This window comes from Aquarana catesbeiana, linkage group LG02 (genome assembly GCF_042186555.1).
Source record: "Aquarana catesbeiana isolate 2022-GZ linkage group LG02, ASM4218655v1, whole genome shotgun sequence".
Taxonomy (NCBI): domain Eukaryota; kingdom Metazoa; phylum Chordata; class Amphibia; order Anura; family Ranidae; genus Aquarana; species Aquarana catesbeiana.
The window spans coordinates 270467697-270495064 of NC_133325.1; the positions used below are offsets into that span (position 1 = coordinate 270467697).

Sequence of the window (27368 nt, forward strand, 5' to 3'; positions counted from 1 at the left end):
ACATCTCTGCCAGATCCTTCGCTTCTCCGTGCAGCCAAGGAGAGGCTCGTTTCTCTGAAATCATGTGCTGTCTGATACTAGTGGTGTGCAACCCTCCTTTTCAGACTTGCGGCATCTGCTAAAGGAGACTGGGTGTGCGCTGTGCCGCTCTGCGCCTACTTTCAAAATTAGTACACCCCCCACACAAAACACTGAACAGTTATTACATTTGTGAAATTTCTTACCATTTAAGAGATATGTCTGATGTGATTTTCAGGAAGTCAGCTCTGTGATTCAAAAAATGCAGCCTGTATTCTAGCAAAGAGGAGGTGTTAGAACAGTGATTGCATCATATCCTCTTCTCCCTCTCTCAGTATTCAGACTACATTTCCCATGAGTCCTTGAGATTGCAATGAATGATGCAAATAATAATAAGGAAGATGTCTGTGTTCCTGCTCAGCTGTCACAGTGCCCAATGCTTCTCAATGCCTCCCATGGAATCCTCTACTTCCTGCCTCTGATGTTGCCTGGTGTGTATGGAGTTATATGCTCAGGGAACTTCGGCTCTCTGCATTCTTTACTGTGTGATCTAATGGCAGGGGCTGTAAACAAAGCAAGACAATGGAGATTAGTTGAAGAGTGGCAATTATTGATAAGGGCTGGAGAAATATATGAGGGGAGGGGGGAGGATGTGGAGAGACAAGGGGCAGCAGTGATAGGAGAAAGCAAGAACAGATGACAGGCTGCCTGGTTTTCCATACTATACTACGTATAGCAGAGGTGGATGACAGGAGCCGAGCCGCAGATACATGCATGATGAGAGGGGGGAGGGATGAACAGCTTCAGGAGGGGAATTAGTAGAAGCAGGGAGGAGAGGAGAAGGAGGACACCACCTCCAATGGGCGGTACAGACCACACACACAGACCACACAAGCTTGACACCATCTGAACCAGATAAGTTTATCTTGGTCTCATCAGACCACAGGACATGGTTCCAGTAATCAATGTCCTTAGTCTGCTTGTCTTCAGAAACAGTTTGTGGGCTTTCTTGTGCATCATCTTTAGAAGAGGCTTCCTTCTGGGACGACAGCCTTGCAGACCAATGTGATGCAGTGTGCGGCATTTGGTCTGAGCACTGACAGGCTGACCCCCACCCCCACCCCTTAAACCTCTGCAGCAATGCTGGCAGTACTCATACGTCTATTTCCCAAAGACAATCTCTGGAAATGACGCTGAGCACGTGCACTCAACTTGATTGACCATGGCGAGGCCTGTTCTGAGTGGAACCTGCCCTGTTAAACCGCTGTATGGTCTTGGCCACCGTGCTGCAGCTCAGTTTCAGGGTCTTGGCAATCTTATAGCCTAGGCCATCTTTTTTTTTTTCAGATCTCAGAGAGTTATTTGCCATGAGGTTCCATGTTGAACTTTCAGTGACCAGTATGATAGAGTGAGAGCGATAACACCAAATTTAACACACCTGCTCCCCATTCACACCTGACACCTTGTAACACTAATGAGTCATATGACACTGGGGAGGGAAAATGGCTAACTGAGCTCAATTTGGACATTTTCACTTAGGGGTGTACTCACTTTTGTTGCTCGTGGTTTAGACATTAATGGCCGTGTGTTGAGTCATTTTGAGGGGACAGCAAATTTACACTGTTATACAAGTTGTGCACTCACTACTACAAAAGTTCGGGTGCTCTGTTGGCTGTAAGTGTAAAAAAAATTGCATTGTTATTTTGTTGAGGGGTTTGGGATTTTTATGGCAGCAACGATGTGTAAACTCTTTCTGTATGAAGAAGGCATTGATACTGAAATAATTGTTACATTTTAGGAGCGGAAATTCCTGTTCTCAGTTTCTGCTTTTTTAACTTTTATGAAACACATTTTTTGTATAAACATAAGAAACACAGAATTTAAAATCTTTGTAAGAACTTAATTTAAATTAGTCCATGCTGATAACCTTCTGTATCTGAAAAATGTTGAAAAATTTTAGTGACATCCTCTTTCTAAAAAGAACTAAAATTGCTTACAATTTCTAGAGATCTAAAACCAGGTTTTTTTTTACACTTGTTTCATTTCTTTTGTTCAGCTTTTGACCTCAAGCCCGTACATGCTGGTGGTTGCAGTAAGTGGGCTGGTGAGTATACAATATTTTTTACACTGTGCCAAAAAAAATCTCTTTTCACTGTCCATTTGCATGCCTTCCAAACATCAAATATTTAGTTATTGCTGATTTAAGTTTAAAATAATCTGGGTTTATGTACTTCATTGAAACACCAAAAATTAAACTTTCCATGGTACATACGTGGCCATATGTTAGGAAATATTTTAAACAAATGATGCTTATATTTAGTATAGTTTATATTCGTGATTATTTCAAACTAGAAGCAACTGTTCATCCAGTATTATGAAGGATCCAATTTCATCGGTGGGTTAATCGGAGGGAGGAGCCGGATGTGGGCGAGGTCGGACTGCTAGTGCTGTGAGCCAGGAGCTCGGTGTCCCTCCAGCCATGATGCGCACCAGGGGCTCACGGACCGAAATCTAGCCTTCCGTCCTCCCGCTCCCTCAGCCCGGTGAGCCGTGCAGCGTACGCGGCTCTCACTTCTCCTCTTCCCCCGAGACCTCACCCCGGCTCCGGACAACAGAAGTAAGAGGGTGGGCGGGGAGAGCGGTGATCCCGAGCAGCAGCAGACAAGAACAGCTGTGGCCGAGAGTATGCTCGGATTCGCCGTGTCATTCCCCCACTCGATGCAGAAGTCAGCGGACCACCAGGGGGGAACTCCATAAGCAGGAACCGCTGCCGAGGTCCGTGCTGTAGGGGCTGAAGACAACAAATGACAGCATCGTGAGGGTGAAATTGGGTATTAGTGGAAGCACCCAGGAGTAACAAGGAGACTACAAGAAAAGAAAAAAAAAAAAAAAAGGGGGTAACAGCAAAACAGGAAGCCTGGTGGGTAAGATTCTGTAAAGTTCCCTTTTTTCAACAAGGAGGGTAAGTGACTTTTTCTTCAACCTCCTATTCAAGAACGAACTGTATAGGTATATCTGTTTTCCCGGATTCTAAGGAGTGTTATCTATAGTTGCTTTCTTACCTGTAATACCATATGATTGATCGTTCAATACTCCCATATCCCTCATGCAGTAATCTCTATTAAGTGTATACGAAGACACATTTGGCAGAGGGGCGTGTGTGGGTAGAGGCGTGGATAGAGGTGAAGGCTGGGGGGAGGTAAAAAGTGGAGGGAGGTAAAAAATATAAGCGGTTTTAGTCCCCCTTGCCGTTGCTTGTACCTGGGAGGGGAAGAAGGGGTTTTTGTTCCTCCGGGCCTGGGGGGCCTGGGGCTATATGAGAATAAAGGGCAACTAGCTGAGCAGTATAAATCCTAGGCCGAGGGTCCAGGCTGGAGTGAAATGACTGCATAAGATAGGGAGAAAGTACGTAGAAGATTCAGAATATACTTGTGTAAATAAAGGAGAAAACGCAAATAAAAATTGCCAACCAGCTACGCGCTAACGCCATTTTTGTAACCCCCCATCTGGTGGTCCGCCTACACTGTCTACATTGCCGGCCTGCTCCCCTAGGGGCCGAAATAAACAGAGAAATGAGAGGCAAGTCAACGAGAGGGACCACAGCGAACCCACCCAGGACCAGTGCAAGCCCAGGCACAATTAGGAGATATATGGTAAATGACGGTGGGAAGGAGAATCCGGGGGAACTAACTGGGGCAACAGCGGCAACAGGCGCAAAAAGTAAAACACCAGAACGCTCAGGTAAAGCTGGGTCAAGAAGGCAAATGGCTGAAGGGGACGCAAGACATCCAGGAAGCAACATAGAAACCGAATCGCCAGTTGAAACTCAGTATGACAGAATACTTCCCACCAAGGAGGAAATAGTAGAGATGTTTGCTAGGCTGGAGACTTCAATCAAGGAAGAGATCAGCACGGTGCGTGAAAATATGGACCACATTTTGAAAAGAGTGGAGGAGGTCGAATCTTCAGCCGACAAACATGGAGTTGAAATCCAAAATCTGAGACACAAGATGGAAGCTATGCAGGTGGAACATAGAAACATCAAATACGCTTTGGAAGATCAGGAGAACCGTAGTAGAAGAAAAAATCTCCGGATTAGAGGTCTCCCAGAATCGCAAGAAGGAACAGAGAACTTACAACTCAAAATGGAAGAAATCTTCAGAGACCTGATGGATCCAACAGAAGCCGGCGGAAAGCTCAAATTGGACACAGTGCATAGAATAAGAAAACCACCAGAAATTAGGGGAGATGCACCACGAGATATCATTGTGCGATTTCACAACTTTGCGGATAAAGAACAGATAACCTCTAATTTAAAGAGAAATCGCCAGGCTAAATATGGAGAAACAAATCTACACATCTTCCAAGACCTTGCAGCGGCGACCCTCAATAGGAGAAGAATTCAGAAACCCCTTCTAGCAACTTTAAAATCGCATGGAGTTCAATACTCCTGGGGCTTCCCAGCTTGCCTAATTGGACGTAAAGAAGGCCGAAAGGCCGTGCTCAGATTTCCGAAAGAAACACAAAAATTCTGTGAGCGTTTAGAGATACCCCTGGTGGAAATCCCAGGCTGGTGGGAGAGGAACACCAGCCAGGAACTAATAGGGGAAATATCTACTTGGAGGCTTGTAAGCAACTCGTAATAGATCTGCAGTAAACCTAAATTTAAATTAAACACAAGGGTTTAAAAAAAAAAAAAAAAAAGAGAGAGAAATGTGTACTGTGGACTCAACGAAGTTTACTCATGGACTTATGTGTAACCCACTCATTGATGTTTTATTAGGTCATGGAGCCGGTGGGGAGGGGGCTGAGGGGGGGTGACCGGGGTGGGGGAGGCGGGAGGTACGAGGGGGGGATTGCCGGGACTGACAGCTACCTCACAAGCAATGAAAAACTTGCGGTATCGATCTTATCCCGCCCCGAGCTCAACCTCTGGGGGACGACCGGGGGGCCAGGAGGTGGAGGGGGGCCACTGTTATTTTCTGGGTCGAGTTAAGACCTGCTGTACCCCCAAAAGTCAGGGGAAGGGAATGGGGGGGTGCTGGGGGGTGGGGGGCTTTTGAGGGTGGGGGGGGCGGGTGGAGGAAGGGGGTTGGGGGATAGGAGAGAGCCCAACAGAGCGAATTACGTCGGGAGCTTGTTTGCTAGTAAACAGAATGTAAATAATAGAGCGTGATGACATCTAGCCTAAAAGTTATTTCTTATAACGTAAGGGGTTTAAATGCCTGTGTAAAGCGAGCCAATATCCTGGGGAAATTGAAGTTCCTGAAGGCCGAGGTAGCAATGCTTCAAGAGACACATCTCAGTACCAACAGGAACCAAAAAATCTACTCTAGAGATTTTCCAAGGTGGTACTACAGTGATACCCCAATCAGGGGCGCAAGAGGAGTGGCCATAGGGTTTTCCAAGGGAATTAGATTTGAACTGGAGGAGGGGCTATCCGACCCGGAGGGGAGGTTTCTCTTCCTTAAAGGAAAAATCAATGGTTGGAAGTGTTCCCTGGCAAACATCTATGGGCCAAACAAAAATACTCATAGATGTGTAATGAGCATATTGACTAAATTCGGGATATTTAAGTCGGGGAGGGCCATAGTAGGGGGAGATTTTAATCTGTGTCTAGACCCGGAGAAAGATTATTCGTCTCGTGCGCGGGGGAGGGGAGGAGTGTGGGCCGAGAAACTTAAAAAAAAGTTGCATCAACTCCAGCTAGTAGATGTCTGGAGGATACAGCAAGGTGATGCAAGGGACTACACTTACTTCTCCCCCGTGCATGAGACATACTCAAGACTTGATTTTTTCTTGGTAGAGCATAGGTTGCTGGAGGAGATCACGGGCGTTGTCATTGGTAATATGGCATTCTCGGACCACTCACCCGTGAGCTTGTATATAAAGCTAGGAGAAACTGACATGCAGAGTACGGGGTGGAGATTGAACGAGGATCTGTTAGCTGATAATGACACTTTAAGGAGAATAAAAGTAGAGCTGGAGTGGTTCTTTAAAATCAATATCCCCGGGGAGGTAAATGAGGCAACAATTTGGGAAGCCCATAAAACATATATAAGGGATATCTTTTTGATGATCGGGGGGGAAAAAAATAAGAGATCAAAAAATCACAAGATAGCCCTGATCAAGGAGATACAAGAATTGGAGCAACAACACAAAGTATTAGGAGGGAGGGAGATATGGGCAAACCTACTTAGAAGGAGGGAAGAGCTGAGGACCTCCCTGGAACATGAGACACGCAAAACCTATTTTTTGGTTAAAAAAGAGAGATATATTAACGGTAACAAACCCGGTAGACTCTTAGCAAGTGCCTTAAAAAAGAAGAAAATGAGCCAATATATTGAAAGAATTAGGACCAGTTCTGGGGAAATTAAGCATAGAACGCGAGATATAGCTAATGCCTTTCAAGCATTCTACAGGACATTGTACGCAATTAATGCGGATGACTCTCGGGAACGGGACAAACATAAGCATGAGGCTAGTAAAGTGTTCTTAAAGGAGACAAACTTAAAAAAGATCACGGAAGAAGACAGTAACATGCTAGATGCCCCGGTGACCCTACAGGAACTAAGGAAGGCCATCCAGGATATCACAAATGGGAAAAGCCCAGGGCCCGATGGGTTGACTGCCCTCTACTACAAAAAGTTACAGGAACCACTGCTCCCCATACTGTGTTCTTATATTAATGGGATTGGGGAAAGCTGGGAAATGCGAAAGGAAGCCCTAGAAGCGCACATCTCCGTGATAAAGAAGGAGGGAAAGGATGGCACCTTGTGCTCCAGCTACAGACCCATCTCCCTCATGAATGTAGATACAAAGATCTACGCAAAGATTCTTGCAGATAGACTTAAAAAGGTTATAAAAGATGTGATCCACCCCGACCAAGTAGGATTCGTACCCGGGAGGGAGGGGAGAGACAACAGCATTAAAACATTAATGCTGACCCAGATAATGAGGGACAGGGGAGCCCCAGGTCTACTCCTGTCGATGGATGCGGAAAAAGCATTCGACAGGGTAGACTGGGGCTTCATGAGGAACACCCTGGAAGAGATTGGCTTGGGTAATAAAATGATTGGAAGGATTAAGGCCCTTTATACTCACCCCACCGCCAGAGTGAAAATCAATGGCACCCTGTCTGGGCCCATTGCGCTGCGGAATGTCCAGGATCTATAGAACCTTGATAGGAATGGGGGAGGCTGAGCGCCCAGGATTTCTCAAGAAATGGGAGGAGGAAATAGGAAATAAGATTAGCGATAAGGAGGTGAGGAGGGTCCTGAGTAGAGTAAACGCTACATCAGTAAATTACAAGATATCGGAAACGAACTTTAGAATCCTGGCCAGAATGTACGTCACCCCGGATCTAGCGCATAAGATCCAGGATGGGGTCTCACAGTATTGCTGGAGGGGAAGTGGGGACAATGCTACACGTCTGGTGGGCGTGTCCGGTATTGAAAAAATTTTGGGAGGAGATAAGGAGGACCATATATCTGATTACCAACCAGACTGTACCAGACGACCCCTGGGTATGTCTGCACCATGGCAGCAGTGTCCCCTCCAAGCGTTACCGGAAAATACTGTTACCACACCTCCTCAACGCAGCTAAGAGTCTCATCCCTAGACACTGGCGGGACACTAGGAGGCCTTCAATGCGGGAGTGGTTCAGCAAAATAGATGAAATTTATTGTATGGAATACCTAAGATACAGTGAAGGGCTGGAGATAGAGGAATATGAGGAGACATGGAGAGATTGGGTTAGGTTCAAAACTTCAAACCAGTTGGCGGAGGTGTGGGAGGAAGAGTCGGACAACTCGCTTTAATAAAAATATTAAAACACAAAAGTATATAAAAATTTATAATTAAGTTAGGCGCCCAACAGGCTCTAGGAAGAGCTGACAGACAAGGAGGGGCGACGTTGGGACTCTCGGGGGAGGGGGGGGGTTTGGTGGGTGGGTTGGGGGGGGTCATGGATGAGGGAGAGGGGGTTGGGGGGGGGATATTGAGGTATTGTAAAGAGGAACCAGCAGTGGCAGAAGGTAATATTTTTTATACTTTATATTAATTGGTAAATAATTAGGTGCAAAGAGAAAAGGCCACAATGATGTGAAAGTATTGAGGGACAAGGTTGACTGGAAAGTTGATACAACATTTTCCCACGAATTGTACTTGGCTAAATAAAGAAAAAAAAAAAAAATGAAGGATCCAATTTTATACATCCGGCAAAATGTGTTTAGAGAACTTTACCATCACAGAATGTAGCAACACAGTTGCCTTGTCGACCACCATGGTCTTGCTGATGAAGACCTTTAACCACTTCAATACAGGGCACTTTCACCCCTATTCCTGCCCAGGCCAATTTCCAGATTTCAGCGTTGTCGCACTTTGAATAACAGTTGCGCGGTCATGCAGCACTGTATGCAAATAACATTTTTATAATTTTTTTCCCCACAAATAGAGCTTTCTTTTAGTGGTATTTCATCACCTCTGCTGTTTTTATTTCTTGCGCTATAAACAAAAGAGTGACAAGTTTGAAAAAAACACAATATTTTTTACTTTTTGCTATTAAAAATATCCAATTTTTTTTTTTTTTAAACAAATTTTTTCCTCAGTTTAGGCCGATATGTATTCTACATATTTTTGGTAAAAAAATCACAATAAGCGTATTTGATTGGTTTGCGCAAAAGTTAGTGTCTACAAAATAGGGGATAGATTTATAGCATTTTTATTATTATTTTTTTTTACTAGTAATGGCGGCGATCTGCAATTTTTAGCGTGATTGTGATATTGCGGCGGACATATCGGACACTTTTGACACATTTTTGGGACTATTCACATTTATACAGCGATCCGTGCTATGAAAATGCATTGATTACTGTATAAATGTGACTGGCAATGAAGGGGTTAACCAGGAGGGGGCGCTGTAGGGGTTAATTATGTTCCTAGGGAGTGATTCTAACTGTAGGGGGAGGGGACTCACAAGGGGAGGAGACCGATCGGTGTTCCTCCCTACAAGGAACACACCATCGGTCTCCTCTCCTCTGACAGGACGTGGATCTGTGTGTTTACACACACAGATCTACAGTCCTGCTCGGTTACTGGGCAATCGCGGGTGCCCGGCGGACATCGTCGCCGCCAGGCACACGCACCGGGTCCCCAGCGACACGGTGGCGCGCGCACGCCCCCTAGGGGGCCTGGAAGGCGATCACGTCATATGATGTCCACCCAGAACAACAGCTGTACCGTCCCGCCGTCATATGATGGTGGGCGGGCAGCAAGTGGTTAATATAGTTTTCTATCAGACATGCTTGGTATTCTATCTCCCTTTTATATTATCAAACATTTGGATAAGCAAAGGTTTGTTTCAGTGTTTACCAATCATCCAATCATTTTGTACAGATGGAACAAATCTATGAATCAGTCAAAGTTTTTTAGTAGTTCTATTTCTTTTAGTAAGAATAAATTTGTGCCCTTTAGAAATGCTAATAAAATTCAGACTCTTTGTATTAAAAAATAAATACATTTAGGAAAGGGCTCGGCATAAATGAGTACACCCCTTTTGAAAAGTAAGATTATCTCAATGAACACAAGAACAATTTTCAAAGTTTTGACAAAACTGAGTTTTATAGAACATTTTTTTTAGCTCCATTATGTGAAAGTAAGTTTAATAATATAACTTGGATTACAAAACCTTAAGTGTTACTCAAATTAGTTGATGCAAAAATGAATAAACCCCACCAATAAAACCACTGCATCAGGTATTTAGTATGATCTCCGTAATTTGTAAGGACAGCACCAAGTCTTCTAGGCATGGAATGAACAAGTTGGCGACATATTGCAACATCTGTCTTTTTCTGTTTTTCAATAACGACCTCTTTTAAAGCCTGGATGCTGGATGTTGAGTGATGCTCAACTTGTCTCTTCAAAATTGCCCATAGGTGTTCAATTGGGCTCAGATCAGGAGACGTACTTGACCGCTGAATCACTTTCCCCTTGTTGTTCTTCAGAATTGCAACAGTGGCCTTAGATGTGTGTTTTGGATCATTGTCATGTTGGAAAAGTGCACAATGACCAAGGGTACAGAGTGATGGAAGCATCTTCTTTTTCGATATAGAGCAGTACATCTGAGAATTCATGACACCATCAATGAAATGCAGCTCCCTGACACCAGCAGCACTCATGCAGCCCCACAGAAGGACACTGCCACCAACATGTTTCACTGCTCCATGCATTTTTCTTTGTACTCCTCACCTATGCAGTGCCATACAGTTTTTGAAACCATCAGTTCTAAAAACATTTATCTTGCTCTCATCACTCAAGAATACAGAGTCCCAGTAGTCTTCTTTTTCAGCATGGGCCCTGGCAAATTCTAGGTGGGCTTTTTAGATCATGGGCTTTAGGAGAGGCTTTCTTTGTGGACGACACCCATGCATGCCATTTATCTGCAGTGCACGCCATATTGTGTCACAGTAAACACCCCAGTTTGGCTTTCTACTTCTACAGCTAACTGCTGTGAACTTGCATGGCAATTTTCTTCAAATCTTCTCATCAGAAGAGACTCCTGTCGTGACGTTAACTTCCGTGGACAGCCTGGATGTCTCTGTGAGATGGTTGCAGTTCCATCTTTGTTAAATTTTTGTATCACTTTTACAGTATTCTGACTGATAAGTAAAGCTTTGCCGATCTTCTTGTAGCCTTCACCTTTCTTGTGTACAGAAATTTTCTTTCTCAGGTGTGACATTTCTCTTCCATGTGGTGCCAGTGCTGACAGCATGAAATGGGAAGGGGTTTTCTTTGTTAAGTAACACCCTTTTATAATCAACAGTCTGCTGGACACCTGTTTAATTAAAAATTAGACTCCCCTGTAGTTGAATTCTTGTTAATTAGGATTTTGATATCTAACATTTAGCTTTGCTCCTAAGACTTTCGTTGGGGTGTATTCATTTTTGCAATATGGTCTTGAATAAATTTTTTAGGAAAAATACTCTTTTGTGTGTGCAAATTAACAAATCTTGGTTGCAATTAATGGCCCGCATTTGTGGGAGGATTTTGCCCCATAGAAAATGTTGATTCTGAAAGAAAAGTAAAGTTTTTCTGACATCTGTTGGGGTGTACTCATGCTGAGCTCTGTAGCTGTCCCTCTCTCAAAGATCCTGATTTGTTGGGCACTTTTAGATGGGCGTGGGGTTGTTGTTTAAACCACATGGCAGAAACACAGTTTTACCTCCTCCCTGGCTGTCCACTCCAATCATTACAATACAGCCTAGTAGGGATGTACACGTGCCGCAGCTGCAATACTTTGCGCCACAGCACTTTTAACTCTGGGTGCAAACTTTGACAGGCGGTAACAGCTATTAAACTCGCTTATTGAGTTTAGTGGAGCCACGCCTCAACCTAATGCATTGCTCGCAATTGTAGCACAGTAATGCATTACAGGGTTAAATCAGATGGTGAGGAGGTGATATAACTTCCTTACTACAGTTGTGCTCAAAAGTTTGCACACCCTGACATCAATGGTGACATTTTGGCATTGATCTTGAAAATATGACTGATCATGCCAAACGACTACCTTTTATTTAAGGATAGTGATCACATGAAGCCATTTATTATCACATAGTTGTTTTGGCTCCTTTCTAAATCATAATGATAACAGAAATCACCCAAATAGCCCTGATCAAAAGTTTACATGCTCTGGAATGTTTGGCCTTGGTACAGACACACAAGGTGACGCACAGGTTAAAATGGCAATCAACCACTTCAATACCAGGCACTTTTACCCCCTTCCTGCCCAGGCCAATTTTCAGCTTTCAGCGCTGTCACACTTTGAATGACAATTGCACGGTCATGTAACACTGTACTAAAAAAAAATTGTAACATTTTGTTCACACAAATAGAGCTTCTTTTGGTGGTATTTAATCACCACTGCGGTTTTTTATTATTTCCTAAATAAATAAAAAATGACTGAAAATTTTGAAAAAAAAAACCCCAAATTTTTCTTTGTTTCTGTTTTAAAATGTTGCAAATAAATTACCTTTCTTCATGAATTTAGGCCAAAATGTATTCTGCTACATTTCTTATGCCCTGTACACACGGTCGGACTTTCCGACGGAAAATGTGCGATCGGAGCTTGTTGTCGGAAATTCAGATCGTGTGTGGGCTCCATTGGACTTTTTCCATCGGAATTTCTGACACACAAAGTTTGAGAGCCGGCTATAACATTTTCCGACAACAAAATCCGTTCGCGTAAATTCCGACCATGTGTAGACAATTCCGACGCACAAAGTGCCACGCTTGCTCAGAATAAATTCCGAGACGGAAGTGCTCGGTCTGGTAAAATTAGCGTTCTTAATGGATATAGCACTTTCGTCATGCTGCAATGTTTTAAATTGTTTAATGCAGCGCACTCTTTTCTTCTTTTAAAGCTAGAAGAATGAAGTTTTTTTGCTGCTCATATTCACACAAAGTTCTCACAAACGTATTTCTTCATTATTTCTCGTGATTTCATGAATATAATATTTTTATTCGTCAGATCTACCGAATAATTTTTTGGGTTTTATATTTTTTATTATTTGTTGTTTGTTTTTTATTTTTTTGGTGATCTCCATAATTTTTTTGTGTGTGTTTTGTGTGTCAAGTTACCACAACACCATTATTATCTTGTATTTTTGAATCTCAAGTAGGTTGGTTGGTGTTGGTATCCCTTGTTAATTTCACATTGTATTTTGGAAATGTACCTGCCTACTCACAAATAAACTGTCCTTTTTGAAGGAAAACACACATAGGCAAGTATTCGTTCCAAAAAAACCTTTATTAGGGGTCATAACCAAATAAAGAGGAAGGCAACGCTAGAGAAACTGCTGAAATTGGCGAAGCCTTTGGCCCCCAGGGCAGACATCAACTATTTTAAGTCAAAATTGGTGGCCTAAGGTGTCCATATTATTTAAGGGAGTACAATCTGGGCCAGAAGTCCAAGAGATCATGAACAGCAGCAGATGACATGTATGTCCCCAGGCTGTGGTCATACAACAGCCTGCATCTTTTGTCAGACCAGACTGAACCCAGGCCATCACTTTCTTGTCTTCCTTCCACTCTTCCTTCCAGGCTTAAATCCAGGCTGTGTCTGTGGTGTTGGAGGTGTGGCAGGAGGAGGATGCAACTCACACAGGTGGGTATTGGTTGTGATTTCTCCCCTCAACCCCATATTATTATTATTTTTATTATTATTCAGGATTTATATAGCGCCAACAGTTTACGCAGCGCTTTACAATATAAAAGGGAGACAATACAGTTATAATACAATACAATACAATAGGATTAAGAGGGCCCTGCTCAGAAGAGCTTACAATCTAATATTTAATGTTTTATAAATGATTTCCTCACACATCAGGCATTGGCCCTCCTGCATGTCCTTCACGAGTGGGGGTGGTTCTGAGGGCCGCAGAAGCCTCCCCAATCAGCCTGAGCGCTGACTCCTCCATGTTATTCCCCTTCCTGGGACTTTTGTTTGAAAGGCGGAGAGGAGGCATCTGCGATTCTGTCAGGCTCCTACTGGGCCCGGCCACCTCCTGGCTGCCACTAACTCCTGCCTCCTCCTGGCTGACACTTACCCCCGCCTCCTCCTGTGTGCCACATTCCACAGCCTCCTCCTGGCTGAGGTCTTCCTGTGTATGAAAAAGGGACATAGTTTTAGTTTTTGGTTCATCAATCACACACAATTTTCAGCTCATGACTGTTGCAAATTGAATGTTAGTAAATAGAAAAGACTATAATTCTGAGCCCAACATTTTTCAGTCTTGTCCCAATCATTTTTGGCCACTACTGTCTATTGATATGTAAACGCCTTTATTAAATCAGCAATTAGTAATAATAACATCTAGTAAACATGATTTATTTTTTGACAAGAAATCTGTAGAACAATGCTATACCTGACTCAAGCTGGGCTCCTCCACTTCTTCCTGGCTGGAAGTCCCAGGTTGGACATCGGAAGCCTCAACTGGGGTGGAAGATAGGGTGGAAGGAAGAGTGGAGAGGGATTCCCTGACTTCAGTCTGGTCTGACAGAAAATGAAGTCTCTCATAGTACCACAGCCTGGGGACATAAATGTCATCTGCTGCAGCTCCGGATCTCTGGGAATCCTGGACCTTCTTGCGCTCCCTAAGATAAAGAATCCTCAGCCCACCAATTTTAGCTTTTAAATAGGGGATGTTTACCGTGGGGACCTGCGTCTTCACCAACTCCAGCAGTTTCTCCAGCGATGGCAAAAGTTAAATGGGGAATCCGCGCAACGGTATTAGGTAAAAAACAAAATGTTGGACTGCTGCCCTCACACACGCAATCTCCACCGGAGTGGAGTGAGCGAAAGAGTAAATGTGAAATGAGGAGTGAGTGTGGCGCCGTCGTAAAATACTATTATCAAAGAAAAAACCTCCTTAGTGATTAACTGTGAACGGGAGAAAATATTAAAGTGACTTGTGCTATGTTTCATAAAAAATAAAAAATATAAATAGAATAAACAAGATTAAATATATAACACGTGACATGTAGCTGCGATGATCATTACACAAAAAATAGTATTATGTAATCACACATAAATAATATACTGAGTGGTAATTAAACAGTCTTTGTAAATGGTGTTTTTTGTGATCACTCTTAAGTAATATGCTGGTTAGACCAGCCGTGATATGTGCTCAGTGCACCGTAGGTGAAGATCAACAGTTTCTATAAATTTCCCTGGTGTTTCCCTTTAAACCAAGGCAGGCATATTCCACTTGTGTCTGCTACTATATTATGGTGACCGGGTGCTTGTGTCTCGCGCTGTGATCGTGCAGACACTCACCAGCTTTTTTAGCCCCTGCAGGGGTAACGTGCAGTCACAGTGTGTACCACTGTGCGGCAATTCTTGGCAGGATCAGGATCGGGATACCGTTTGAACATAAAGGAGAGAGGAGAATTCCATAGTGTAAAACCATTAACACTTTTATTTATGTTAGATGACAAGCGGTACTCACATTGTAATGGTTTCAAACAAGCAGTAAAATGTCTGAGAAATGTCAGATTCGAGGAGATGGTGCAAGGTGTCAGAATAGGCCACGCCCTACGCGCGTTTCATCAGAGGACGTCTATGGGAGCGTGACCCTTGCGTCATCTCCCCTCCCTTTTTATACTGTGCGTTGTGTAATGTGCTTGCGTTCCACAGCACTTCAGCGGCCATTTTTCCTATATTATGTTTGCGTTCCACACTACTCCAGCGGCCATATTGTCTGGGATATTGCAGACCGAAGACCACGGCCATTTTCCCTATGATTTTTTACAGCGTGCAATGGCCGGAATTTAGGTAGACCGAAGCCCACGGCCACTTCGTTATAAAGGGCCGTAATGTGACACCATGCAGACAAATGTGCCATTTTATGTTTGTGTCACCAGTATTCGGGTCAAAGTAAATGTGTTACGCTAATTTGTGACCAAATACTATTATCTATCTACACCGCACAGTATGTCCGGTTACTTTTAGTTGCCTGACGGTACAGCAAAGTACACTACTAACATATATATTTAATATATTTATAATAAAAAAGTATATATTTAATATGTTAAAAAAGTATATAAAAAATAAAAAAGATGTGAAACTGTTAAGCATAAAAAACAAAAAAGAAATAAAAATAAAATATAAAGTTAAAATTGATTAAAAAGGGGGGGATGGGATAAATTGTATGTGTAAAAAAACCTTTATTCTGGTGGTAGATATTATTAAATCTGTATTCTATAGTCTGAAAGACAAGAGGAGCTTTTATTATGTAAACGAGGGAGAATATTTGTGCAGGAAAAATCTATATTAAAAGGGTGGTATTGGATTTCATGGGGCCCTGCATTCTGTAATTCTGTAATTTATGTATTAATGCTCTAACAATTACAAATAAAAGAAAGGGGGTCGAATGTTAAAAACCTCTATGGTGTGTATGGAGAAAAGAAGGGGTATATTTCCAATATGATGGTGCATATAGATGCATGCTGTTTTTCAAATGGACCTATTTTTATGACAACACTAAAAAGTCTGTATTCTCCAGCGATGCCTGCCTCCTTTTGTTTGATTATTCTGCGGGTGTTTGACCTGCCACAGACAGGACAGCTCCCTGTATTTATCTAGGAATATTGGGAGAAAGCTGTGGTCTTTGAACCCATCCATTTTATCTGCAAGACACACCACAAGACAAACCCTAATATCAGGCTAAACTCCCCTAATCTTGTCCCAATATAGGCCTCCACCTATAAGCAGTATAGGCCCAAGTTAAAATCGTACCTTCGTTATCACGATCGGTGCTTCCGCTACTCCTTCCTCCGCTCAGATAGTACGTACGACGCACGCATGTTACGCTTTATATTCACTGCGCATGCGTGAAACTCCGCCCGCCCCTGATGTTCTTTCTAGTATATTCCCCGCCCCTTCTCTTTTGGCGCAGTGGGGAGAGCACATGGCAGAGACAGAGCAGGTGCATGATAATAGCGGCAACGAGGAGGAGGAAAGCCCGGAGCCAGAAACGTCATGATCCTGCAGGAGATTTAAGGTATCAAATATGGCCTTTGTAGAGATGGTGGACATCTTGAAAAGGGCCGACTATGTTGGGAAGTATGGACCTTACCCAAACCCAAATGTGAGAAAGACCAAGATCATGGCTAAAGTTGTGAAGAGTCTGCACATGAATTTTGGGGTATGGCGATCCAAGGATCAACTGAGGAAACGGTGGTCGGACCTGAAATTGAGGGAGCACGATCAGTATAGAAGGATCAGGAGAGTGCTGCAAAAAGTAAGTAGTTGTCCTGTGTTCCTATTCTTATTATTACGTTCGTGCTGCTTCATGTGCTTTTCTTTACTGTTGCACAGTTTAAAATGGCAACTTTCATGTCCATGGGCACATTAATCGTTCGTAGGAAACATTGTCACTAAAATACGATGTTTTGGGCAGATGCAGTTCAATACATTTTTTCTGGCCTACTTCTATTAAAAAAAGTTTGTTGTCTAGATGGGTTTGTAACTAGAATGAAATGCAAACTACATTCTGTGTAAGGAGAGGACACTCAGCAGCTGTTTACACATCTGGACTCAGGAGCATTAGTGTGGGACACCAGAACACCCTTTTTATTAGGGGGTCCCACACAGGTGCTCCAGTGAATACTATATGGGTGTTTTCATCTGTGAAATTTGCACAAAACAGGTAAGTATTCCAGCTTTAGAGAGGGGAAAAAATAATGTTTTCAGCTTGGAACTCTGCCAAAACAGACAATTGTACCCCACTTCCAAGCAATGTTTCATATTCCTATTTCTGCCATCAAATATCTGTGTGCAAAGTATAATTTTTTTTTTCACATAGGGGAGAAAAGACTCGGGACATCAGAGACCAGGGACTCCACAACTCTGGAAGAAGGGGAAATCCCCCAAAACCCAAGCAGAGGAGGAGGAGTGAGACATTGTTGAAATTGGCAAAATTGTCACCACAACAGGTGAGTGTCTGTGACCACAGCTTCAGGTAAAAGATGACTGCCTGCATATTTATAATACATGTCGTTTTTTTTTTTTTTTAAGGTGATGGGGATGTTGTGGAAGAAGAATGTCATTTCACCAGTGAAAGTGCCCAGATCCTCAACGGGGAGATAATGGGGTGCAATAAGGATTTAGAACAGCTAAAGGGAAACATCAATGCTGTTCAAAAAAAAATGAAGAACATCATTGATGTTTTAGGGAGAATCTAAAACACCCAGAAATCCCTACATTTTCTCTTGTTTTTATGACTAATTTTTTACGTATTTTAAAAGCCAAATTTTGAAGATGCACACAGTGTGTCAGCATGTACTATCTGCCATCACGGAAGATCAATGTACGCGTTTTTTGGGTGCAAACCCTTCCTCGCTACTAAAATAACTGAGAGGAAAGGGTTGCACCCCCAAAACACGTTCATTGATCCCCCATGATGGGAGCTAGCACATGTTGACATTATAGGCATGGAATCAGGAGGGAAATCACCACTTTGAATCCCAATTTGTGTGCATCTTCCAAATTTGGCTTTTACAGGGGTGACATCACCCCATCTGATGAAGGCAATATCAACCCAATTTCGACATACTCATGTCTGATATTGCCTTCACTTTATAAAAGTTGAACTTTGTAAGTTCCAGATTTGTGTACTGTTTTATGGTTTTAAACATGCATGTTTTACCTATAAAAGGCCATTTAAAATTAATGTGACCTAAAAAAAAATGTTATTATACAACAAACATGTTGGTTGGTTTAAAAAACCCTTTTATAACCGCACATGTGATTGTGCTTTGAGTAAAAAGTATCATAATCAACAATGTGTGGCTTCTTCTTTCAATGCTCAAAAGCAGTTTTTGGAGTAAAGTTGTTTTTTTCAGTGTCAATGGGGGTTATTTACTAAAGGCAAATCCACTTTGCACTACAAGTGCAGTTTCAGTGCAGTCTCAAGTGCACTTGTAGTGCAAAGTGGATTTGCCTTTAGTAAATAACACCCACAGTGCTTTATAATTTTACACAATCATGCCATTTTCAGGACTCCCCAAATTTCGGTCATGGTGCTGAAAATGATAAATATTTTTGTCAGTTAATACATTACATACATTAGCAACAAAAACAAGGTGTGTGTGTAGCAGACCCACAACATAATAATAATAGTTAGCCAAAGAAGAGATTGTCACCTCATGTCTCAAAGAAATTTCTTTTCACTGTTGAAGAAAAAGGCCAAAAATAATACCATTAAAAGATAACTGAGGAGACAGCTAAAAGAAAGCCAAGCAGTAAATCAAAGCAAATATTTGTTCAGTTTCAAATATATTTTTATTTAAAAAATGTCTCAGACATTGTCTGGCATATCAATGGCCCCCCTACCCGCAAAGTATTCCAGGTATCTTAAACGGACCTCGCGGGCACTCTGGGGGGGGGGGGGGGCAAGCCAGGACGGCCAGTTTCCAGCGCCTTCAGGGTTGGTTTATTATGAATTCTGGCCTCAGTCCCAACTGAGGCAGCATAGTTCACAGAATTTCTCCTTAAAAAGTTGTGGAAAACACAGCAAGACAGGATGATGTGATTGAGTTTATATTCCACCATGTGTATCGGTGTAAGAAATAGGCGGAACTGGCTGGCCATTATTCCAAATGTGTTCACCACTCTTTTGGCTCTGGCCAGCCGGTAATTAAAAACCCTCTGGTCCAGGGTGAGGGTCCCCATAGGGAATGGCCACATAAGATGGTCCCTCAGCGCAGACGCTTCATCTGCAACAAAGACGAATGGGAGTCCTTCCGCATTGTCTTCTGGAGGTGGCAAGCCCAAGCTGCCATTCTGGAGACGCCTGTAGAACTCCGTCTGGGCGATGACTCCACCATCCGACATCCGGCCATTCTTCCCCACGTCCACATACAGGAATTCGTTAGTAGCCCACACCACCGCCAACATCACAATACTATTGAACCCCTTGTAGTTGTAAAAGTATGACCCCGAGTTGGGGGGTGGGACGATGTGGACATGTTTGCCATCAGTTGCCCCTCTGCAGTTGGGAAAGTCCCACCGCTGGGCAAAGTGAGAGGTCACAGTCTGCCATTCCTGTGGCGTGGAAGGAAACTGTGGAGTCAAACAAGAAAAAAAAATTAGTAATTTTGCACATAAACATTGAAAGCAGATTAGACACAAACATTCTTGGCCAACATCAGTATAACATTTATTTTAGGGACTATTTAAAGACAAAAGTATATGGTCCACCTATCAAATTCCTCACCCCTCTGATGGCCCATTGTAAAAATTTTAGGGGGGGGGGGGAGATGTTTTGGACAGGTAACCCTCTCAACTTCATTGAGAGCTGAAAGCATACATAATGTATGTTGCAGGTAAGAAGTGTCATAATACAAAAAAAAAAATACACACTGTACAAAAAGAAGCACTTTTTTACATTCTGCAATTACCTATCAAGATAATAATATGAGAAAAAACTTTAAACAGTACCATTTGAAAGTATTCAGGCAGACCCTTGCACTACATGCTTTGGGGAATTCATCCATAAATATGACCACAAAAGTGTTATGTATAGTGTGTATGGGTTTGGTAAACTCAGCAGATAGAGGATTGGTATCAGCTGACTTAGTGGTTGGGGGGAGGGGGGGTTCCAAATGATTTTGGGAACCCAAAAAAAAAACCTCTGGCACCCTGCATGAATTTAATTTTTACACATTTTAGGGGGTGTTTAGGGTAAAGCAATACAATGGAGCTGACAAAATACATTGTTAAGTGACTAGACTAGGTGTGTATAGCATGCTGGGGAGGTTAGTGAAGGCAAATATGCATGAAGGACAAAAAAGGAAGTTTAAAAGCTTCCAGCATGCATGAGGATAAAGGGAACATTTACAGCATATTACAATCATTGTAATTAGGGAATGATGAAAGAAATACAATACATTAGCAAACATTAAATACAATAGAATGTGATGTTAAAGGAGAAATCTTACCTTAATATAGTCCTTCTGCAGGACCTGAAAGATGGCAGAACATATCTCTGGCATAATGATCCCCAGAGCCTGGGGGAGATGCCTGTCAAGAACTTGAGGTCCTGCAGGCTTCTCCCCATCGCCAAGTACCGCAGCATGGTGACTAGCCTCTGCTCCGGAATGTTGGCTTTGCCTCATGCAGGTATCCTGCTTGCTGATATAAGGGGTCAGCAAAGCCAACAAATGGTGAAAAACGGGGTCCGTCATCCTGAGAAAGTTCCTGAAATCGTCAGGATTATTCTCACAGATCTCACGGAGCAAAGGCAAGTGAGAGAGTTGGTAACGCTGAAGCAACCAATTCTTGGTCCATGAACTCCTCCCCACCCTGTTCATGGACTGGGCTTGTGTCAAAGCTAAAAGCCCAACACCAAGCCCCTGCACAGCACAAACTCTACGACGAGTACGTACACGCAACATGGCTTCAAAACGGTCGGCTGGTCAGAATGAAGTAACAGAACGCACTGAAGAACAGCAAGGCCTGTGAAGAGCGACCTGAAAATCAGCAACGAGCAGACAAGAACGCACTGGTAATCAAATACGAACTCACTACACGCACTTAAGAACAGATACAAATCCACAAGCACAAACTGAACACCAGAAAAACGATCTGAAAAGCGCGAATCGCCTCTCGCCAAACTTTTACTAACACGAGATTAGCAAAAGGAGCCCAAAGGGTGGCATGCTTGGTATTGAACTGCCCTTTTATAGTTCTGTTGTATGTCACCGCGTTCTTGACGTTCGGAAAATCCGACAACTTTGTGCGACCGTGTGTATGCAAGACAAGTTTGAGCCAACATCTGTCGGAAAAAATCCGCAGGATTTTGTTGTCAGAATGTGCGACAGTGTGTACAGGGCATTAGATGCAAATGACTCAAATCGGTGTATATTATTTAGTCTGCAGGAAAGTTAGAGTTCACAAACTATGGTATATATCTGAAAATTGATCAGTCTTGATGTGCTGACGGCCTATTTCATTTCTTGTTTACGAGTAAAACAGACGCAGTGCAACAGTACCTCTATAGAGTATACCTTGATAGTCCAGGGGGGTCGGAAACTATATTTGATGAATATATATATATATATATATATATATATATATATATTTATATATATTTATATATATATTATAGAGAAAGAGAGAGAGACTGGTCTGTCAGGGCTGCCACCGATGGGACCAGAAGCAAGGTCCAAACAGGCTGAGGAAAAACAAGAAAAATGGGGCGCCTCTGAGTATGTATCAATAAACATTTATTATAAAAAAAATAATATCCACTCACATGGAAGATAGCATATCTGCATTCAGGCATGTCTCTGGATGAGAGGAGAGGGACTACAAGCTTCAGCATGTCCACAAACGGCTGGCGAATCCACATAGGATGATGTGAGGTGGTGGGGCACAGCGGTTCTTCTCCTTGGCACACAGATCTGAGATGTGATGGTATGTAGAAGCATCCAGGCATGTGTGGGTTCCAGTGGAGGGGGAAGGAGGACGCCGGGTCCTGTCACAAACAGTGCCATGATGTTGTCCGTCTCCTCTGGTAGCACGGCCGCGGAGAGGGAACATCTGCTTGACAAAGGAGTGCTGCTATGCCGACCATCCATAGCCTGTATACTCGGAAACGCATTGCTGTGCGTGCCAAGCCTCTTTCTGGTTCCTTCTCCACGGCCGTGGAGAGGGAAAGCTTCCGTGAAAAGCTTCCGTTGGACTTTTTCTGTCAGACATTCCGCTTGTGTGTACGCGGCTTAACAGGTTTTCTTCTAAGATTGCCCTGTATTTGGCTCCATCCATCTTCCCATCAACTCTGACCATATTCCCTGTTCCTGCTGAAGATAAGTATCCCCACAGCATGATGCTGCCACCATGTTTACAGTGGGGATGGTGTGTTCAGGGTGATGTGCAGTGTTAGTTTTCTGCCACACATTGTGTTTTGCTTTGCTTTTAGGCCAAAAAGTAAAATTTTGGCCTCATCTGACCAGAGCACCTTCTTCCATGTTTGCTGTCTCCCCCACATGGCTTCTCACAAACTGAAAACAGGATTTCTTATGGCTTTCTTTCAACAATGGCTTTCTTCTTGCCAATTTTCCATAAAGGCCAGATTTGTGGAGTGCACGACTAATAGTTGTCCTGTGGACAGATTTTCCCACTTGAGCTGTGGATCTCTACAGCTCCTCCAGAGTTACCATAGGCCTCTTGGCTGCTTCTCTGATTAATGCTCTCTTTGCCCAGCCTGTCAGTTTAGGTGGACGGCCATGTCTTGGTAGGTTTGCAGTTATGCCATACGCTTTCCATTTTCGGATTATAGATTGAACAGTGCTCCATGAGATGTTCAAAGCTTGGGATATTTTTTATTACCTAACCCTACTTTAAACTTCTCCACAACTTCCCTGACCTGTCTGGTGTGTTCCTTGGCTTTCATGATGGTGTTTGTTCACTAAGGTTCTCTAACAAACCTCTGAGGGCTTCACAGAACAGCTGTATTTATACTGAAATTAAATTACACACGGGTGGACTCTATTTAATAATTAGGTGACCTCTGAAGGCAATTGGTTCCACTAAATTTTAGTTAGAGGTGTCAGAGTAAAGGGGGCTGAATACAAATGCATGCTACACTTTTCAAATATTTATTTGTAAACAATTTTGAAAACCATTTATCATTTTCCTTCCACTTCACAATTATGTGCCACTTTGTGTTAGTCTATCACATAAAATCCCAACAAAATACAATTACGTTTTTGGTTGTAACATGACAAAATCTGGAAAATATCAATGAGTATGAGTACTTTTTCAAGGCACTGTATATGTGTGTGTGTATATGAGTATGTGTGTATGTATGTATATATACTGTGTGTGTGTGTGTGTGTATGTGTATATATATATATATATATATATATATATATATATATATATATATATATATATATATATATTACACACCGACAGTGGGTAAGATAAGTATTGAACACATCACCATTTTTCTAGGTAAATATATTGCTAAAGGTGCTAGTGACACAACATTTTTTACCACATGTCAATAACAGCCCTTGCAATCCACACATACAAAAAAACCAAAACAAATAAGTTCAGAAATTGATGTGTAATAAAATGGAATGACAGAGGGAAAAAGTATTGAACACGTGAAGAAAGGGCGGTACGAAAACTGATGGCCTGTAAAAAGGTGTCTTATTACCAAGGTGTCACACAAGAAACCTCTCATGATGAGTAAAAGCAAAGAGCTCTCTCAAGACCTTTGCAACCGTATTGTTACAAAACATACTTATGTCATTGTTTACAGAAGAATTTCTAAACCTCTGAATGTTCCAGTGAGCACAGTTGGAGCCATAATCCGAAAGTGGAAAGAACCTAATTTCACCATAAACCGGCCATGACCAAGTGCTCCTCTCAAGATTTCTGACAGAGGAGTTAAAAGAATTATCAGAAGAGTTGTCCAAGAACCAAGGGCTACTTGTGGAGAGCGTCCGAAAGACCTGGAATTAGCAGGTATATTTGTTTCAAAGAAAACCATAAGTATTGCACTCAACTGGCATGGCCTGTATGCACGCTCACCACACAGACATGTCAATCAGTGCCCATCAGCAATGCCTGCCAGTGCCATCAGTGATGCCTATCAGTGCCATCTATCAGTGTCCATCAGTGCTGCCTATCAGTGCCCATTGGTGCCAACTCATCAGTGCTGCCTTATCAGTGCCCGTCAGTGAAGAAGGAAACTTACTTATTTACAACATTTTATAACGGAAACGAAGAAAAACTTTTTTTTTTAATTTGTTTAGCAAAAAAAAAAAAAAAATACCACAGAGATAATCAAATGCCACCAAAAGAAAGCTCTATTTGTGGGAACAAAATGATAAACATTTTGGGTTTTGGGTACAGTGTAGGATGACCTACATTTAAAAAGTGACAGCACTGAAAATTGGCCTGGGCAGTAAGGGTGGAAAGTGCCTGGTATTGAAGTGGTTAACGTTTGCTGCACAACATTTAAACAAGCCTGTGAAATACTGGGAGAATATAGTCTGGTCAGATGAGACCAAAATTGAACTCTTTGGTTGCCATAATACACACCATGTTTGGAGGTCAAATGGCACTGCACATCACCCCACAAACACCATAACAGTTGGAAACATCATGGTGTGGGGCTGTTTCTCAGCCTATGGTACTGGCAAATTTCAAGTCATTGAAGGAAGGTTGAATGGAAAAATGTATCAAGACATTCTAGATAAAAATCTACTACCATCTATCAGGATGATGAAGATGAAACGAGGGTAGACATTTCAGCAAGACAATGATACCAAACACAAAGCCAAGGAAACTCTTAATTGGTTTCAAAGAAAGAAGAAAATAAAGCTGCTAGAATGGCTCAGCCAGTCACCTGATTTGAATCCAACAGAAAATCTATAGGAAGAACTAAAGATCAGAGTTCATAGAAGAGGCCCACAGAACCTTCAAGATTTGAAGACTGTGTGGAAGAATGCAATGCATGTGACATACAGGAGGTGTCTTGAAGCTGTCATTGCCAATAAAGGATTTTGTAAGAAGTATTAAAGGAGTTGTAAAGATTCAGGGTTTTTCACCTTAATGCATTCTATTCTTAAAGCACCTTTTGTGCTGCAGCTGCCCCCCAGATCCCCCCTTTTTCTTACCTGAACCAAATTGTTCCAGTGACGAGCACAAGCCCAGCAGCTCCAGCCGCTGTCTCGGGTCCTCATTGGATAGATTGATAGCAGCAGGTGCCATTGGCTCCCACTGCTGTCAATCAAATACAGTGACACGGGAGCCGAGCTGAGTCCTGCAGTCTGTGTCAATGAACGCAGCAGCAGGACTCGGGAGTGCACCCACACGGGTGCCCCCATTTAAATCGGCTCTCCCTGGGGGCACTCGCCAAAGGAGAAGCCAGAAGCACCGCCAAGGGACCCCAGAAAAGGAGGATCGGGGCCTCTCTGTGCAAAACCCTTGCACAGAGCAGGTAAGTATGCCATGTTTGTTATTTAAAAAAAAAAAAACCTTTACAATCACTTTAAATTTTAGTTAGCGTGTTCAATACTTTCTTCCTGTGTCATTCCATTGTATTACACATAACTTAATTTCTGAATGTATTTGTTTTAGTTTCTTTATATGTATGGATTGCATTGGTTGTTATATATATATACACACACACACAGTGGGGACGGAAAGTATTCAGACCCCCTTAAATTTTTCACTCTTTGTTATATTGCAGCCATTTTCTAAAATCATTTAAATTCATTTTTTCCTCATTAATGTACACACAGCACCCCATATTGACAGAAAAACACAGAATTGTTGACATTTTTGCAGATTATTATACCATGTGATATTTCAGTTTTTCTTTTTCAATAAATCTGCAAAAATGTCAACAATTTTGTGTTTTTCTGTCAATATGGGGTACTGTGTGTACATTAATAAGGAAAAAAAATTAACTTAAATGATTTTAGCAAATGGCTTCAATAATAAGAGTGAAAAATTTAAGGGGGTCTGAATACTTTCCGTTCCCACTGTAATATATAATAAAATGACAAAATGTCAAGTTTGTGCTATATAGGAGTCTGGTGGGAAATGTTAGTAGCTATACAGTTTTCTGGCACACCCAAGCTGATATTGATCTTTGTGTAAAGAAAAAGAACAACGCATATCCTTAAAAAGGACAATACTTTTGCTCTTTTTACTGCCTCAAAGACTTTCTCACATATATGATTAAGACACTATTAAGACATAGTTTGGGTGCAGTTAGTAAAAGAAAGATATTACTGCATCAAAACAGGAAGCAGCATGTTTCTACAGAATAGTACTTCAAATACCACATGTCCAGCAGCTAGGAAACGTATTAACAAGCTACTATTACAAATGGAGCTAATAACTTATAAGCTATAAGTTTGAAATCACACACCTTTTTTTTCTTGCTATGTTGCCTGCATTTTTACGTATTCAAATGTATTAAGATTCAGTATTTCAATTTCTTAGCATGAATTCGCTGCATACCATTTCTCATAGTACTGTGGTGCAGAAAGCGGAAACTGTGACATTGTTGTGAAATATGTCGTTCTAGCATTTTTTGCTCTGTTTTCCTATCCCTTTTTTATTGGAAATTAATACAACATTATGGCAGTATTAAACGTCTAAGACATTACTAGTTGCCTAATAATTACCTTTTTATCAGTGTTTGAAAACAGTTTAGTTTGGTTCCACTTTAGTTAAGTCTGTGTAGCGTGTGGCATAATGCAATTTATTATAATTACTGTCTAGATCAGTGTTTTTCAACTTTTTTTTTTTTTTTTTTGTCGTGGTGCCCTTTAAAAATAATTTTCAGTCTCGAAGCATCCCAGTCTAATGCCCAGTACACACGGTCGGACTTTGTTCGGACATTCCGACAAAATCCTAGGGTTTTTTCCGACGGATGTTGGCTCAAACTTGTCTTTCATACACACGGTCACACAAAGTTGTCGGAAAATCCGATCGTTCTAAACGCGGAAAACACGTACGTCGGGACTATAAACGGGGCAGTGGCCAATAGCTTTCATCTCTTTATTTATTCTGAGCATGCGTGGCACTTTGTGCGTCGGATTTGTGTACACACGATCGGAATTTCCGACAACGGATTTTGTTATCGGAAAATTTTATAGCCTGCTCTCAAACTTTGTGTGTTGGAAAATCCGATGGAAAATGTGTGATGGAGCCTACACACGGTCGGAATTTCCGACAACAAGGTCCTATCACACATTTTCCGTCGGAAAATCCGATCGTGTGTACGGGGCATAAGGACTTGTTCACAGGTGAAAATGGG

At 42.2% G+C, this 27368-nt stretch overlaps 1 protein-coding gene across 1 annotated transcript in view; it reads left to right on the plus strand.

The window, feature by feature from the left end:
- Positions 1-27368, plus strand: part of UBAC2 (UBA domain containing 2) — a 292792-nt gene that overhangs the window by 185667 nt on the left and 79757 nt on the right. Inside the window, exon 7 of the mRNA XM_073614426.1 lies at positions 2075-2122. Coding sequence (XP_073470527.1) covers positions 2075-2122 — 48 coding nt within the window. The remainder of the gene's footprint in view (positions 1-2074; positions 2123-27368) is intronic.